This window comes from Myotis yumanensis, unplaced genomic scaffold, assembly GCF_028538775.1.
Source record: "Myotis yumanensis isolate MYYU_CA2020_CCGP unplaced genomic scaffold, mMyoYum1.0.hap1 SCAF_13, whole genome shotgun sequence".
Lineage (NCBI taxonomy): Eukaryota > Metazoa > Chordata > Mammalia > Chiroptera > Vespertilionidae > Myotis > Myotis yumanensis.
This window is the reverse complement of record NW_027223764.1, coordinates 38,845,888-38,864,560: the sequence shown is the minus strand read 5'-3', so window position 1 is coordinate 38,864,560 and position 18,673 is coordinate 38,845,888. Positions and strand designations below refer to the sequence as shown.

Sequence of the window (18,673 nt, the reverse complement as noted above, 5' to 3'; positions counted from 1 at the left end):
TGAACCTGGGACCCTGCAGTCTGCAGGCCGATGCTCTATCCACCAAGCCAAATGGACTAGGGCTCATGTGGCTCTTTCATGATGTAAAGAAAGTAGTGGTGAATATTGGACTCAGGTAATGGACATAAAGGTACTTATTTGAGAGAGCAGCGTCTTCACTGGGAGAGCATAAGTTTCAAAAGCAATAACGTATAAAGGAATTTTAGTGTCACTAATGCTTGGATCAAATGGACTTCTGGGATGCCAAACAGTGCCCACGTGGTTGTAGTAGAAAATCAAGAACAGGAAGAAGAATTTAATTATCTTGTATTTGTCCAGCTTTGTAGTATAGTTTATGCTGAATAAAACATGAATAAAGATACAGTCATTCTTAATGCAACTTAAGTAGACATAGAAATCTCTGGGAAATAATAAACTAATTACAAACTTAAAATAAACCACAATCATATGAGATTCCAAGAACTTATTAGCATTCAATCCATAGATAGAAATTTTTTCAGCCCCATAGGAAACCATAATACTTAGCATCTTATTGTGAATTAGATGTTGATACCAAGAGACTATACAGGGTTTACTGACTCACTCACTAGTTATTTCTTTTGTTTTAAATAATTTTATAGGGACCTTTGTTGTTATTTGTTGTAATAGATTCTCAGGATACTTTCATAAAACAGATACCACGGACATTTGTGAGAATGCTAATGTCTGTTACCGAAACTTTCAATGTATGGGTACATGTGCTTAATTCTCTAGGAAAACAAATATTTCTGCATTTTCTTGATAATCTGAAATAATTTTCAATATTTTGGATTGTATTTAAGGTGGCAAATCTTGCTTGTTCCATGTCAACAAATGAAGATGGAATTAAAATCGTCAAAATTGCAGCCAACCACTTGGAAACTTTGTGTCCACAGGTATGACTACGTTACTGTCTCTTTCACTAAACTAGCTGTAAGAATTATCTACAAGGCTTCAGACTTTTATACACATGGAACGATATTTAAATATTTATTTTAAACACAGAAGATAACTCGTCGTAAGGTCACGGTTCATTCTTTACTAATCACCTCTTTCTTTTCTGAGCACATGGTTCTCGTAACATTCCCTAAGGCCCATATCAGAATCTTGTGAGAGGAAGGTATAGCTTGAATCAAAGCAGTGTTTTATTCAACAGATTTCATGTCTTAGTCATTATTTATTTTGAAACCTCCAACAGAATGAAAGGAATGACATTTTTGCCCCTTTTATCAAATGAAGGCATGGGTTTGAAAAAAGCCAATAAATGTTTTCCTGTCTGCAATTCAGGAGTTTTTGAAATCTGAAGAGCAATACATTTTTAGGGAATTATTTTTAGATGAGTAGTAATCCTGAAGCCATGGATCAAGATGGGCATAAGGGCAATCTTAATCATGTTGTCTTAGAATAAGCTCCGTATTCTGTTCCACTACTCTATTTCTTTATCCTTGCAACAGTATTGCAATGTCTTAATTATGGTTTTATACTAATCTTATCTTTTATGCAAGTTGGTTCACTTTGTTTTGTTTTTTCTTTAAATTACTGTTGTTCTTATTTTGCTCTTTCATATAATTTTTAGTTCCATGAAAATACATGTTAGAATATTTATTGAAATTGCAAAAAATATTTTAAATTGTTTTAGATACTCAGTATCCTTTAAGATATTGAATCTTTTTATTAATAAACATGTTTTATGTATCTCCATAATCAGATCTTTTTTAATGTTTCTCAGTGATTCCTTAGTGTTTTTTTATCATTTATTACAATAAATTACATGGCTACATGCTGAAAGCTTCAACATTTTTCTCTCTAGGCTAACCCACTTCCCTAATGACCAGACTTTAATATCTAGTTTTCCCCTTGACATTTCTACTTTGATATCTAGAGGACAATTAAAACTTGAAGTAGCCAAAATGGAATTCTGGTTGTTCCATCCCCATCTCATTCTGTTGCTGCTTCTGTCTTCCCTATTTTACTAATGGCATGGCCATTCATCTGGTTGCTTGGGGGGAAAACCTGGAGATTTTCTTTATTCAGTCAGTAAGTGGTTATTGAACATATAGCCTGTGGTAAGCACTGTTTATGCATCTGGGGAAAAATAGTAAAGAAAACAAACAAAAGTCCTTGCTCTTGTGAAGCTTATATTCTAACTAGAAGCTCGGTGCATAGATTTGTGCACAGGTGGGGTCCCTTAGCCTGGCCTGCAGGGATTGGGCCAAAACTGGCTAACATCTCTTCAGGGGTCCCGGATTATGAGAGGGCAGTTCTTGGGTGACGCACCCCAGAATCGGGCTCCTTCCTCTCTGGTTCCGGGTGCGTCACCTGAGAACCGCAACTGCCAAGTCACTGCAGCCTCAGAGCTCCTGCGTGGAGCATCTGCCCCTTGCTGGTCAGTGCATGTCATAGTTACCGGTCGATGGTTGAACAGTCGGATGGTTGCTTAGGCTTTTATGATATCTAATGGCTAATTTTTTCTATCTAATCCATTAACAAGTCCTATCAATTTTACCAAAAATATTTATCTTAATCTATGTATTTTTGTCCACCTTATCTGTCAACACCTTAACCTATACCACCATCATCTCTATCTTGGGCAACAGAACTGTCATCCTATATGGCATCCATGTTTGTACTGTCTCTCTAATCTACTTTCTATATAAAAGTCAAATTATAAATATATTTATCCCAGTGATTGCTTTTCTCAGCTATTTATAGTAAAATGCAACCATTTTTATGGCTTAATCAGACTCCTTTTTAAAAAAAATATGTTTTTATTGATTTCAGAGAGAGGAAGGGTGAGGGAGAGAGGGTTAGAAACATCAATGATGAGAGAATTATTGATCAGCCGCCTCCTGCACGCTCCCTACTGGGGGTTGAGCCCTCAACCTGGTCATGTACCTTGACTGGGAAATGAACTATGACCTCCTAGGTTCACAGGTCAATGCTCAACCACTGTGCCATACCAACTGGGCTTAATCAGACTCTTGTGATCTTCCTGTTGTCTAACTTCCAGCCCCATCCAATATTATTTTCCTTTTTAATCCTCAGATCTCTGTGCACTGGCCTTTGTTTCTAGAACACAGTAAGCTCCTTTGCACCTGAGGGAGTTTGCAGTTGGCCGTTTCCCAGTGCTCTTTTCCCATATGGCGGTGTAGACAGCAACTGTTATGTTCAATTTGTGAGGACTCCGCTCAAATATCATCTCCTCAGAGATCAATCCCTTAAATCACTCCTGCAGTTCTATCATATCATGTTGCCATATTTATTTCTTTTAGAGTCTATCACAACCTCAAATTATATTTTATGTTATCTTGTTACTTTTATTGTATATTTTCACACTGAAAAATAACCTTCATGATGGCAATGATTTAGTCTTCCTTATTCACTGCTTATAACCAACTGCACCTAGCAAAAATGCAGCATTTTCTTGTCCTATATATGTGAATGATCAGGATTTTAGAATAATAAATCATTCTATTCATAGAGGACAGTAAGCTTTTCGCCAACATCTTGATGACATTTTTCCTAACATGGCGTCTCTTCTTTTTGACAACATAAAAAATACAGTATAATTATTGAATTTTAACTAATGAAAAAAAATTTTAAATGGCTGATTAATATATAGTTGCTAGCCAAGAGTGAGGCCTCTCTTGGTAGGCTGAAATTATTTGCTTTTGACCTAGCTCATTTCAGTGTTTTCCTAGTGATTTGGATAAAATTATAGGATAATATTGTTAAAAATTTAGTTAAAAATAAGAGGATAAAGGAAACATATTAGCTGAAAGAACCCAGTCACAAAGAATTTGGGTATTCTAGAATATAGACTAAATCTAAATATCCAGATGAAATATAATCTACACTAATAAAAGAGAAACATGGTAATTAGCATACGACCGCTACCCTTCCCATTGGCTAATCAGCATATCCTTATGCAAATTAACTGTCAGCCAAGATGGCAGCCAGCAGTCATGCACTGCAGCGAGCAGGGAGGCTTGCTTGCTCCAGTGACTGCGGACTCCAACGTTCCCCGCCTAACTTGCCGACCTCTCAGCTGCAACTCTAAGCAACTATGTACTATCTTGCAAATAAGAAGCTAAACAAAACCCCAGAAACCAGCCGGACTGAAAGCCAGCCAGACCGCAACATTGTATCGATGCTTTCAGCAGAGAGGCCTCAGAGCTAAAGCTGGCCCAGAATAAAAAAAAAAAAAGAAAACAAGAAGCAGTTGGGAGCTTCAGTCACTCGCCAGCCAGAAAACAGCCCTCAGCCCCTCACCCAGACTGGCCAGGCACCCCACTGGGGACCCCTACCCTGATCCAGGACACCCTTCAGGGCAAACCAGTCAGCCCCCACCCATGCACCAGGCCTCTATTCTATATAGTAAAAGGGTAATATGCCTCCTGGCACCGGGATCAGCGTGACAGGGGGCAGCACCCAAACCCCCTGATCCGCCCTGTGGCTCTGTGTGTGACAGGGGGCAGGGCCACAACCTCCCTATCCGCCCTGCTCTGTTCGTGACAGGGGAAGGCGCCCCAACCCCCTGATCAGCCCTGCTCTGTGCCTGATAGGGGGGAGCTCCCCAATCCCCTGATTGCCCTGCGGCTCTGTGTTTGACAGGGTGCAGCGCACCAACCCCCTGATCAGCCCTGCTCTTTGTGTGACAGGGTGCGGCATCCCCCCCCGCCCCCACGGGCCCTGCTTTGTGTGTGACAGGGTAGAGCCATAACCTCTTCATCGGCCCTGCCCCGAGTGTGACAGTGGCAGCACCCCAAACCCCTGATCCGCCCTGCTCTGTGTGTGACAGGGGGCGGTACCCCAACTCCCCTATCAGCCCTACTCTGTGAGTGACCGGGGGGAGCTCCTCAACCCCCTGATCAGCCCTGTTCTGTGAGTGACAGGGGGCAGCGCCCCAACCCCCTGATTGGCCCTGCTCTTTGCATAACGGGGTGGCCCCTCAACCTCCCCATCAACCCTGCCTTGAGTGTAACTGGGGGTGGTACCCCAACCCCCCAATCGGCCCTACCCTGAGCGTGACTGAGGGTGGCATCGCAACCTCCCAATCCACCCTGCTCTGTGCATGACGGGGCGGCGCCCCAACTCCCCAATCAGCCCTGCTCTGAGCCTGACCAGGGGCTGCACTTAGGGATTGGGCCTGCCCTCTGCCACCTGGGAGCAGGCCTAAGCCAGCAGGTCATTATCTCCCGAGGGGTCCCAGACTGCGAGAGGGCACAGGCCGGGCTGGGACACCCCTCTCCCCACCCCGCCGAGTGCACAAATTTTTGTGCACTGGGCCTCTAGTAAGTATAATAATTAAACCATATATACTGAGCACTCTAAAACAAACTGCAAAGATAGAGAATGGAAGAAATATAGCTTAGCAAAAATTTACCCTCCAGAAAACCTGCAGGTTTTAGTTGATAGTAATCTCAATGTGAATCAACAGTATAATACTAGTAGCCTGGTCCACAAAATTCGTGCACATTAAAAGGAAATTAATTGCCCTATCCAGTTTGGCTCAGTGGATAGAGCATCGGCTTGCGGATTGAAGGGTCCCAGGTTTGATTCTGGTCAAGGGCATGTACCTTGGTTGTGGGCACATCTCCAGTGGGGAGTGTGCAGGAGGCAGCTGATCAATGTTTCTCTCTCATCGATGTTCCTAACTCTCTATCCCTCTCCCTTCCTCTCTGTAAAAAAATCAATAAAATATATTTTTTAAAAAGGGAATTAATTAGCAGAGATATTTTAACATTGCTATTTGCCCTTTCTCTATAATAGAAATGTGAGAGATGAAAGGAAATTAGTAAAATGTATATGAAAATAATATATAAATTTATTAATAAATAAACTAACAAAAGGATATAACAACAACAGAGGCATGATATAAAAACGACAAAAACATGATATGAAAACAACAAAAACATGATATAAAAACAACAGTGATGCAAACAATGACTGATAAAGTTATTAAACTTATTCTAATATCTCCCTGTATACCACATTAAGAGTGAAAACACTTTCAGAGTGCTTGACTAATTTCCCTTGTGATGAAGTACTTAGAACTTTAACTATAACATCACATGCTCTTCAAACTCTAGAGAAAGCAACATATAACTGACCATGTGCAAAAACGGGTTCAGGTAGGAACATGCCTACTCTGTCTAGAGTTTGTCCTTGTGATTTATTAATAGTCATCACAAATGCTGGCATCACGGGAATCTGTCGTTGAATCAATTTAAATGGGAGGCCAGTGTCAGATGGGGACAAAATTAATTCTTGGAATCAGAACAGCCTCTCCTTCTGCAGATCCAGTTAATACTTTAGCTTCAATAATGTTAGGTTGTAATCTTTTGATAATAAATCTGGTACCATTACAAAGACCCCATTTACTATTGGTATTTCTCAATAGCATGATGATTGCACCCACTTTCAATTTTAATTTATGACAGGGCATTCCTGAAGGGGTAATACTATTCAGAAATTCGATGGGGAAATTTTCCTTTGTTTCTTTGTTATGGGGTGGGGCCACAACATTAGTAACAAAGAAACAGAATTGAAACTTTATTGTGGGGAGCCACTACAGTGTTTTGGCCAGGTTCAAGCCTTGGACTGATGAGAAGGCATAGTCCTCTCATTGCCACCTGCAAGTCCCAGCTTGGAGGGCGGGGCCCTTCCAGCACAATTATAGCCAACAGTTGTAGTTGTAAGCTTGAACCTATGGTCCGAACATGTGGCCCCACATGCCTGAGTGATGTGGGCTTGACAGAGTTCAGGTGCATGTAGTTGAGTAGGATTGAAACCCAGGAGAATGTTTGTAAACATCTTGGTCACGCCCTTACTTTGCCTCATAGCATCTGCTATAAAATAAAGGCATGGCTGTGGGCATGGTCGCTGTCTCTCAGAGAAGCAGCGTCCCACCAAGACCCTGCTTTCATTCTCTTGTCTGTCTTTTCTAAGCCTTTCAGCTGCCCCACTCAGGTTCACCCCGTGCTGTTGCGGCACACTTTAGAAAGATCTGCTCCATGCTCCCAGGGCAGGTTCCTGCCTCAAACTCTGCCCTTACAGGAAACAGCTCCAGGAAACAGCTTGGGAGAGGGCACAGCCATTGCCAAGACAACCCCTGTAGGACTAACTTCCTTCTGCTTGGTGGAGACTGTTCCTTTGTATGTGATGAACACCACCCATGGTTTTTTTTGTGTGTGTGTTTTTTTTTAATATATTTTATTGATTTTCTACAGAGAGGAAGGGAGAGAGATAGCGAGTTAGAAACATCGATGAGAGAGAAACATCGATCAGCTGCCTCCTGCACATCTCCCACTGGGGATGTGCCCGCAACCCAGGTACATGCCCTTGACCGGAATCGAACCTGGGACCCCCCAGTCCGCAAGCCGACGCTCTATCCACTGAGCCAAACCGGTTTCGGCACCACCCATGGTTTTTATATAAGTAGATAGCTATCAGAAAAAACAACAACACTAATATGATTTAAATTTCTTCATCAAAGAATAAGTTCTAAAATTTATTTTCAATCTTCTATATACTTAAAAAATTATTTTAAGCACTGTATAATTTTTATACAGCACATCCTGAATTTCAGAATTAGTATGTCTGGAGTACAACCCACTGTGTGTGTGTGTGTGTGTTCCACTTTTGAAAAATATAGTATATTGAAATAAAGTATGCACATACATTTAGATTTACTAATTCCACTTTCTTCAATTTATGCTACAGATATACATGCGCATATGCACACCAGTGTGTAAGTAAGGTTTTTATGCAGCTCTATCTGTAATGACAAAAGCTAAAGCTACCTAAATGTCTGTTGGTAGTAAATTGGTATGTTTTGGAATGGAAGATATCCAAGAAGATTGAAAAAGGCAATTTTCAGATGAATATGTATAATATGCCATAAATATTTTGGAAAAAAGGAGATAGATAGAACCATATGTTTTTGAAGAGCATAGAAAAGTTTTTAAAAGGTCCCGGTGAGAGTTTTAAAAGAAGTTACTTCCAGGAAGTAAGATTAGGGACAAAGAACAAGTAGGAATACTTTTACATTTCACTTTATTTCTTTTAGTACCCTTAATTTTACTAGAAATAGATACTTCATTAATTTCTGAACAAAACCCAACCTATTAAAACAATTATAGATTGATTCTGGAGTGAATAAAGTTGAGAAAACAGGGTCCGGAGTAGCTTATAGGGTGGCATATAATTCTTATTTGTTAAATATGGTTGAGTTCACCTAAGTCTCAGTGAATTGGATCATTCTGGTTCTTACTGTGCCTAATGGACTACAACTACAATGCTTTGCCCAGTTACAGATGTCACACTTCAAAGTAGAATTGTCACTTGGAGCATTGGGGCAGAGGATATCGGAAATAGTGACATGACTTGAAGCTATGTCATATGAAAAATTTATAAAAGCAACAGGGAATTTTTAGCCAGGAAAAGGTAAGACTTGGAGAAACATAATCACTGTCAGCAAATCTTGAAAGGGCTATGATGTGAAAGACTTCGTTCTGAGGGCCCTGAGGGACAGGACTACAACCTCTAAGCAGAAGCTAAGAGGACAGGTACACATTTCATCTCAATATAGAATTAGTTTTTAGTGGAAGTATGTATACTGGAAAGAAGTGACTTTGTTGAGAAGAAAAGATTTGTAATTTCTCAATGCCACAGACATCTAAACACAAGGAGGGTGATGGTGAGACCAAGCTATTGTACAGAGGGTATGAGTCCTGGGTGAGAAATTGACCTACCTGCTTTTGAAGTTCAATTCTGAGATCCTATATGGTTTTGTCTTTTACATAAAGGAGAGAAATGTGATCTTGGTGATAGCATTGCTGGAGTACTATAGGTATTTGAAGTCAACCCAGTAGAAGGAAAAAGCTGTTTATAGGAACTGACCCTGGTTACATTTTTAACAAGTGACTTAGAAGAGTATTTTTAAAATAAACATTTTACATTTGCATATGACAAAAAACGAGAAAGATAGAATTCAGTGTTCTAAAGTATGTTGACAATTTGGATTAATTTTTGGAAACTCATAAGCTGAAATTTAATAAGGGTAAATATAAAGTCAGGGCCTTAGGTTAAATAAAATCGATTGCACAGTGGATATGAAAATCATTGCTTATCAGAAGCACCTGGGGCATCAGAAGTGCAGAGGGACATTTGTTATCTAGTTCAGTGAATTTCAAACACTGGACCGTGAAAGCATTTTCATGGTCTATTGTAAAATTAGTTCAGTGTAATTAGCTTTGTTTCCCAACATAAAATTTACCTAACTTTTTATTAGAAATCTGTGTACTTTCTACTTGTTTGATATTCATCTAAACATTTGATTTAGGAAATAAGAAAAGTAGATATATTTTCATATTATTTCTTTACTTGGCAAAATAATAATCTTCAAAACATATCTCAGTCAATTTTCTTTTCCCTTTTTCTTCTTTTTTCAAAATAATTGTGGCCTGAAAATTTCATAAAATTAAAAGCACTACCCTAGGGGGACTCAACTGCATGTCAGCAGCATCATATGGGAATCATTCTGCAGCTTTACAGTGATTATGATGGTCAGCTTGTGAAATAAGGAGAAATTCCCAATGCACTTGGCATGGAGATGACCATGTCCGGAGCACCATGCTGGTACTTAAAACTAGCCTCCTATATTTGGTTAAAAATTAATTATCTCACCCCTAATGCCTTGGCAGGGCCAGACCAAATAATTATATGGCCCTCGGGCCAGATGTTCCCCACCCCTGGATAGTGAAACTCCTACCTAATCACTGGGTGTATTTAATTAAACAAAAGCCAAATAGGCTGTGCCTTGTCAAAGATGTTGGAAGAATTTTATTATTGGGTGGTAGAAGTATTAGGTGGTCTTACGTGTCTTTCTGTAAATACAATTTTAATCGATAGAAATCATGGTGAGACCTAGGTTATTTCCCACTGGTCAATACACTTACACTCAATTAGGCAGACTCTCTCAAAGTGCTTAACTTTTTCAAAAGCTTGTCAAGTTTTCTAATCACTGTCACACTTTCATCAATAGCTAATACAGTTTTATTATGTATTCTGTTTATCTCTCTTATCAAATGGTGTTCAATGACCTGACAGCGCTGAAACATCTTGCAGAGGCATCTAGTTTATTTCCAGTGATGTGCTTGGGAATATATTTTTTATAAATTGCTTATTGGGAATCTATACTTAACTTTCTAAAAGGGTTATATATTGGGTGTGTTGAAAAGTAGGGAGGAAAGTCAAGGTTACCCCATATATGGAAGCTTGTGAAATTTTAGGAAAAACAAAACAAAACAATGAAGTACCTGGGGGAGCATGTGCATCTGTATTCATATTTGAACATGGAACAAGATAACCTCCTTGAGTGTAGGGATTTTTTTATTCATTGCTATATTCTAAGAGAATTCCTGATAGACAGTAGGTACTCAGTACTAGGTGAGGCAAAGTAGGATTATAGCTGTGAGTATGCATAGCACAGTTTATTCTTTTTTTAAAAAAAAATATTTTATTGATTTTTTACAGAGAGGAAGGGATAGAGAGTTAGAAACATCGATGAGAGAGAAACATTGATCAGCTGCCTCCTGCACACCCCCTACTGGGGATGTGCCCGCAACCAAGGTACATGCCCTTGACCGGAATCAAACCTGGGACCCTTCAGTCTGCAAGCCGATGCTCTATCCACTGAGCCAAACCGGTTAGGGCGAGTTTATTCTTTTATTATCATGTATTAATTGTTTTCTATACAAACAACTGTAAACCTACTTTTGCCACACCCGGTATTTCTGGAGTGAATGAGGATCTCAGCGTGAATCGATTTTGCATTGTAGACACTGGCAGGTAGATGCTGAGAGCCAGCGTGATTCCTCATCCTCCTTTGTTCTTTGGGGGATGTAGGAACTCCCAGTTTCTAACCAAGTGATAAAAAGTCTCAGTATGACACTTTGTCAGCTTGAAGTACAAGTCATGTGAAGTGACTGGCATTATCTCCCTCTGCGTGGACAGGATTGTTTTGTTATAACAGCAGCTTCTTCCGATGAACTTACGATGTCTTCCTGTGCGTAGTACACACTTCAGGAAGGGCAGTGGGCTCTTTCGAATGGAAAAACATGTCCTGATTTGTATGGGTTTTTTGTCTGTAGGTTTTCGTGATCAAGCAGCTGTCATATCTATGAATTGAAAGCACTTAATTTTCTAAGTGTCACGCTCCAGGGAAGCAAATATGCTTTCTTTCATCTTCTGTAGACCATAATGATGGGTGTTTAGTTCGCAAATCAACAATATAGGACTCAAATAATCAATCTGAAATCATCATCTTCTTCAAGAATCTCTGGGTGTACCTATGAGAGTTGTGACAGGCTTTTTATACCGAATTTATACTCTAAGGTTTTGGAAAAGTCATGTAAGACAATAACAGGGCTAAAATGAATTGATCCTTTTTTTTTAAAAAAAGCTGATTGTGATTGACTGGCTGATCCTCGAGACTGTCTTCCATGGTTGGCAAACCGCGGCTCACAAGCCACATGTGGCTCTTTGGCCCCTTCAGTGTGGCTCTTCCACAAAATACCACATGCGGGCGCGCACATACAGTGCGATTGAAACTTCGTGGCCCGTGCGCAGAAGTCAGTATTTTGTGGAAGAGCCACACTGAAGGGGCCAAAGAGCCGCATGTGGCTCGCGAGCCACTGTTTGCCGAGCCGCAGTTTGCCGACCACTGCTAGGTGATTTAAGACCAGAAGCCTGGGCTCAGTCTCTTTCTTGTGGTGCCGTTGTATTTATGAGGGGAGGCAACACTTGACTGCAGCTATGAACACGATTGCTTTCTGAGCCTGAAATTAAGTTCTGTGTTATTCTGCTGTTATTATTCTGTCTTCTTCTTCAACACCCGTCCACTCACTCCCAGGAGCATTTCATCCAGCGATAGTTGCTGAGCACTTACTGGGAGTCTCCATGAAGTCAGGGTGAGCCAAGGGCAGGAAGAACGGATTCATGGGGTACCCCTGGGAGCACTTCTGAGGAATAAAATGTGGTTTTAACCAGGAGGGGCTTTACCTAAGAAAATCTGACGTGGTGTGTCCTGGAAGAAGAAATAGAAGGATGGGAAGAAGTTATACCCTTAAGTATTAGTGGGGACCTGGTGACCAAAAATTAGATAATAACTTAACCCTTTGCGGTCCAATTTTATTTTTGGAATTCAAACAGTCTGGTCCAAATTAATTGACGGGATTGAATGTTGAACCGGTTTGCACTGTTGACCTCAGCCTCAACGTTGGACCTGCTCCTAGTGCCTGGTCTGTAGAGTCAGCCTCCACGTTGGACCGAAAAGGGTTAAAAGAAAGCAGATAGACGTAAATATGATTTAACATGTAGGCTGAGGCAAGAATTCCAAAATTGATCACAAACCTGAGAGTTTGTGCCTGAGCCCTTATTTAGTCTCACAGTGCTTACCATCATATTAAGCATCTTAGCAGAAAAGGCCTGTGCCAACCTTGATAATGTTCGAGTCATAGAAGAAAACAAGGATGGAGCTTCGCTTGCATACATTAAGCTCCCAGTGAGAAGGGGAAACATATTATCCAGGTAGAAACGAAGTGGTGTTAGAGAGTAGTAGGTTGAAATGCCATGGGAGTTAGAAAGAGATTTGTGTCAGGAAATTCAGGGAGGGCTCTCTGAAAGGTGACATTTTCTATTAGCCTTAAAGGATAAGCAGGATTTGGACATTTGGGGAAATAGGAGAAGGGCCTCTAGGCAGAAGATATGGGAAAGTATGCAACAGAAATGGAAAAAGTGAGTAATTGAATCTGCCTAACCCACATTGTTTTTTTGTTTTGTTTTGTTTTGTTTTGTTTTTTACAGGGGAGCTCCTGGTACTATGGGTAGAACAATTCTTTGTTGTGTGGGATAGTCAGAGTGGTGGGTTCTACATGCCAGAAAATTCAGAATCCAGTGCACTATGTACACAACCACCCCCTCCCTGCCCTGGTCTCCACAAGTTTCCGGTGCTTCCTATGAGATTCTGTCCCATGGCGGGGCATGCGGTGGAGAAGGGAAGGTTGGATATGTGGTTGAAACACAGATCGAAGGCCTTACTGCCAAGTAAAGGAACTTAGATTTGGAATGTGGTGGAGGAGGGCAAGTCACTGTGATAAGCTATGCTTCTGGGGAATTACTCCGGAAATTGTATGTCAATTGAATGAAAAAAGGGACAGGCAGGGCCAGTGAAGAGATTATTTAATATTATATGATAATTAAGAATTCGAATAAGGGGTATAGGAATAAAAACTTATAGATGGAACAAATGATAAATTGACTTTATAAACTGGCCACATTTGGAAAACAAATTAGACGGTGGTAATGATGGAGGGAAAAGAGGACAAATATGAGGGTTTTAGTGTGACACCTGGAGGATAATGGTTCTCTGAGGAGAAGTTGGAAATACAATGAAAGAGGGGTCACTTGGGGACAGAAATTAACTTATGTAAAATACTCTCAACATAGGTTGAGATTTTAGCAAACGACACATATAAGAACTTGAGATATTACAGCTGGATATGGTAACCATTTACATGGAGGTTATGGTTAAAAGCGTACATGTAGAGCAAGATTGCTAAAGACTAAGAGAAAATAAAAGGACCAAAGATAGAATCTTAAATAATAATAATAAAAAAACACATCTAGGAGGAAAGAAAAAGGAACTGGAGAAAAACCGATCATCAAAGGAGGAGGAAAGTGTGGCTGGGTGGAAACCATGCGAGTGGAGCCCATTCAGGAACTGTAAGATCGTTGCTCCATAAGAGAGAATGAATGAGGCTGAGCAATTTATGAGTCAAAATGTTGTTTCTGGTGAGCAGCAAGGTATCATTATGGCATCACAGTTTATATTTTTAGAAGGAAATTTAATACCTGTTTTTGAAATAAAATTATTGTACTTATACTACAAAATTTCACTCTTTGCCTAATAGGAAAACAGCATGAGTTTAATATCTAACAAAATAAACATACTTTTTTTTTTAATTCCTGCTCTTTGAAAACTACATTAAAGCCCTGAATTTGATTCTGAACCTGTAAGTACCTTCTCTGTGCTGGGTACTTGGTAATGTGGGGGTGCAGAAAAAATCACTCTCCTCCCACCTTTTAAGTTCTTCTAGCTGGGCTAATTACATTTAACAGAGACAGAGCAACAGGAGAAGATGTCCAAAGTTTATTTTACAGATGAACTTGGGGAAGGGGGTGCCAGAAGATATGAGAACCAAGGAAGTATTGGGCAGTTGAAGTTTAAATGCCATTCTGGGGCTGAGACAAGAGGGGTTGTGGTTTGGGATTTCAAAGGGCAGGAGGGCAATTCACATGGCGGTGGAACAGCAAAAGTGTGCTAAAGAAATGTTTGCTGAGCTGTCTTTAACAGTGGGACACAGAGAGGACTTTGAACAAATGGGTCTCCCTAGGTTCCTCTGTATCACACACTAGTTTATATTAAACTACAGATACCTGTCATGATACCTTCCTTTCTGGAACAGGTTCTCTGTCTAAATCCCTTTTAGGTAGTTAGGGAGAGGTCAGAGGTTTTTCTGTCTTTTGTTTCCTAAAACCAGCCTAAAATCAATATCCCCAAAGCATACTTTAGGGTGGGAAAATGCTTCCCTTCAGTATCAAACTCCACTGAGGAAGCGATGGCCATCCTCAGGCATTTATGACTTGGCAGGGGCCTTCCCATGGTTATCGTATTCAATTTTGTAAAGGCCTTGTGACAAGAATTATTGGTCTAATTGTATATATAAGAAGAAATTCAGATTTGCTCAAGGTTAAGGAATGGAACATAAATCCTATTTGGATACTAACATTCTCCTTGGTTTTAAAGAAATTATTCCAACGGTCAGAGTTTTATCTATTTATATTAGTATAATTCTTCAAAGAACATAGACTTTCCCCCCCCTTATTTCTCCTTGCTGTGATAACAGTGATAAAAAAAAATCTCCCATAAAGCTTTCTTTTCAACATTGAGTCTGTAATGCTTTTTGACCCTCATTCTATTTAAGACTTACTATTCAGAATTCCATGTTCTGGGTCCTTCATAAAGAATAACAACATTACTTAACATTTATGTATCACTTTATTATGTAAATAGGCTTTATAATATATTTAAATTAACACACTCAGTAAGGTTGGAACCCAGAGAGGTTGAATGGCTTCTATAAGGTTATACAGCAAACTGAGGAAAGAGACTAGAAAATAATTCTTGCCCTCCAACATCACTCAGTTAATATCTTTGTCTACTTAATTGGATGGCAAAAAACATTATGGATCAATGTGTTAATCATGTCTTGTTGGTATAATATTTTCAAATATTTAATATTCAAAACTTTTGGTTAAAAACAAAGGGGTCATTTCTATGGGCAGGTAGCTGGGTATAAAAGTGCATATTTAAGATCATAGAGCAATATTTGGTTCCTTAGAACCCATATGTGGATAATGCTGCAAAGAACAATTTGGATTTAAAATACTGAATTAATTCAGGTTATGTATCCTTATTTTCTTGAAAAATATTTTTATATTAAAACTCTCTACTTAGGATTAATGAAAGTAAACTTACTTTTTAAAAGAATTTGTTATCAGAAAAAATATTCTTCAGAACACTGGAACTTTTATCAGATAATAAAATTATGTAACCCTGTAGTTAGAAAATGAAAACACCTATAGCCAGTTTTTAGAGCCTTTCATAGTGGAACATTCGATTTCTATTTAGTCCTTTTTTATCCCCTGCTCAATAACCCTTATAGTATGCTATACGTAATATTGCATTTATCAAGCAGTATCGTTGTATAGATAAAAATAGTTATGGATAATATACTAGTGAAGTAAATCATTTTAAGGAAAGAGCCTTTGGCCTCCAGATAGGTCTAGTATAGCAATTGGAGAGTAGGGAAGAATAGTAGGAAGTAACTCTAGGCAGCCTAAGGGAAATGCGTCAGAAGCCGAAGGGAATGTCACAGCTCATGAATGCAAAACTGCCTGTCAGCATTCCAGGAAGAACTCATTGCAGTGCTCTTAAGCAAATACTTACATCTATGATCTGAGACAAAAATGCCTGTTGGCCAAGCTTTGCTGATACATTAATAGAGAGATGACAGTCATCTTCCAATTGAAATCTTTAGTACAATGTCTTGCCGATAAATAATCATTATGATTTCTGTTTCTGCCAGATGTTTCCCATAAATCATGAAATGCAAAAACAAAGATTTGAAAGCCATGCTGAACTAAAGTATGCCTGAGGTGAGGTCATTTGTCAAAACAGAGTTTTCATGCGTAAACAAATAATTACTCGAAAGATCTCATTGGGAGTTATGGAGCTTCTAACTTGCATTGTTCGTAGGTCACTGAACAAGGTTTTTTTTTTTGAGGATCATAGTATTTGACATCTATTCATTTTACAAATATGTATTGAGCACCTGCTTATTTTCTAGGGACTAAGGATAATAAACCAAAGACAATAGTCAAAGTGCCTATCCTTTGGAGCTTACATTCTATATGAGAGGCAGAGATAATAAATATGGAAATACATAAAAAATAATTTTGGGTAAAACATACATATAAACTCATTTAATCCTCACAATAAACCTAAGTGGCAGATACTATTATTTATACATTTTTAAAGATGTAGGAACTGAAGTCCAAAAAATTTATGTAACTTGCCAAGTCAGGGAAAGAAAGCTGGGGAGCTAGGATTCCAGCCTGGGCAGTCTAGGTTTCTAGCCTTCCATACTGCATGCTCCACTGTAAGCAAAACCAGGTAAGTTATGAAATAGAAAGAGACTATGGGCAAAACATACCTCAAGGCAGAGCTGACCTTTGAGTTAATTGTTTAATAGCAAAAAGAAACATGTAAAATTCTGCAGAGAGAGCTTTCCAGGCTGAAGAAACAAGTGCAGAGGCCTCCAGATGGGAATGGACCGGACCTATTTGAATGAAGATATGTAGGATTGGGGGAGCAGGGGAAAACAGAGGACAGGGACTAGATCTTGTGCGGCCATGCTAATGATGGTCTATTACATCAGAAACCCTGGATGACACAGCTCAGCCGTGTTTTGACGAGTCTACCAGGTGATTCCGGTGCATGCAGATTCACCTGGGACCGTGGTGTGTGAGTGGCCTAGTACACGGTCTAAAGAGATCATTGTGTGTGTCTCTTACCAACTCGGTGTCACGGGTGGCTTGCAATTGGCCATGATGGGGAAATATATTTCAGAGAAATCAGAAACCCTTAAATGCTACACAGCAAGGCTTTTTGTTACCACTACTGGTAAATTCAGTGGTCAGGGTGGACCTCTGAGTTTGCTTTACTGACAAGTTCTCAGGTAATGCTGATGCTACTGGTCCTGGGACCACATTTGAGAATTATCAGAACTAAATTTTTTTTATTCCCTGCTGTCATATTTCTCAAATGCTCTCCCTTTCCCTTTTATATATTTCTTAATTGCATCATCTTCAACATTTTCTTTCAGTTTATTTTCATCTTCATAATTTGCACTTCACTTTCATTTACATTATTTAATCTAGCTCATCATTACTTCTGGCCCCATTATTACCATAGCTATCTTCATGACTGTCTTCTCTTATTTATGTGTCTAACATTGTTCCTTGTACAGACTCTTTGGTGTTTTCCTCTTCTCTCCTGTCACCCAGGATATAAGGTTATCCAATGGTTGCTATTGCTTATTGTATCAAGTCTAATCTCCTTTCCAGGCTTAAATTCCAGTGCTAAGTACCAGGTGTTTTCCATGTCACACCAACATGTATCCATCCCTTCATCTTTCTAATCCACCTACTCTAAGCCTATGTCCAGGCTTTTGTTCATAATCCTCTGGAGACCTAGCCTGCATTTATCTCATCCCATCCCCTTGACCCTCCATATACATTGTATCTATCTTAAACATTCCAATTCAATGATAGTTTTACCAACATATATTGGACAAGACCTCTAATTATATCTTTGTGTCTAAGACAGAACAATGAAAGCTGCATGTTAGTGTAATTAGAGAAAAATTGCAGCAGATTAATACAAAGGGTTTCAGCCCTAGCCAGTTTGGCTCAGTGGATAGAGTGTTGGCCTGTGGACTAAAGGATCCCAAGTTCATTCTGGCCAAGGGCACATGCCCAGGTTGTGGGCTTGATCCTCCCTACAGTGGGGGTTATGCAGGAGGCAGCCAATCAATGATTCTGTCTCCTCATTGATATTTCTATCTCTCTATCTTTCTCTATTCCTCTCTGAAATCAATTAATATATATAAAACAAAAAACAAGGGTTTCAGTAAGGAGATCAATTTTATCTTGATGGAAGTTCTGTACTTATTTATGTCCTTTTCAAATATTTGTTTTGAAGAAAGAAAAACATCTAATGTTTATTGAACATCTATTTTCTAAGCATTGTGATAAGTGTTTTTCTTACATTATCTCATTTGTATTCTCACAGCAACTTTGTGCAGAGGTATTATTGTATGAGTCCCTTGAAAATCCAGAAATCTAATTTATCAAATCTGTGGTTAATATACATCTGGGGGAAAAAAAACTAATGTTATGGATGGGCAAGTCATGAGTCACCAAGCTAGAAGAATGAGTCAAAAATCAATAAGGCACATTTAACAGC

At 39.4% G+C, this 18,673-nt stretch overlaps 1 protein-coding gene across 5 annotated transcripts in view; it reads left to right on the top strand.

Moving 5' to 3' along the window:
* CTNNA3 (catenin alpha 3) overlaps window positions 1–18,673 on the top strand; it is a 1,374,069-nt gene that overhangs the window by 831,581 nt on the left and 523,815 nt on the right. For all 5 annotated transcript variants that reach the window (XM_070432843.1, XM_070432842.1, XM_070432840.1 and 2 more), the window contains exon 10: window positions 822–914. In XM_070432843.1, the coding sequence (XP_070288944.1) occupies window positions 822–914 (93 nt within the window). The remainder of the gene's footprint in view (window positions 1–821; window positions 915–18,673) is intronic.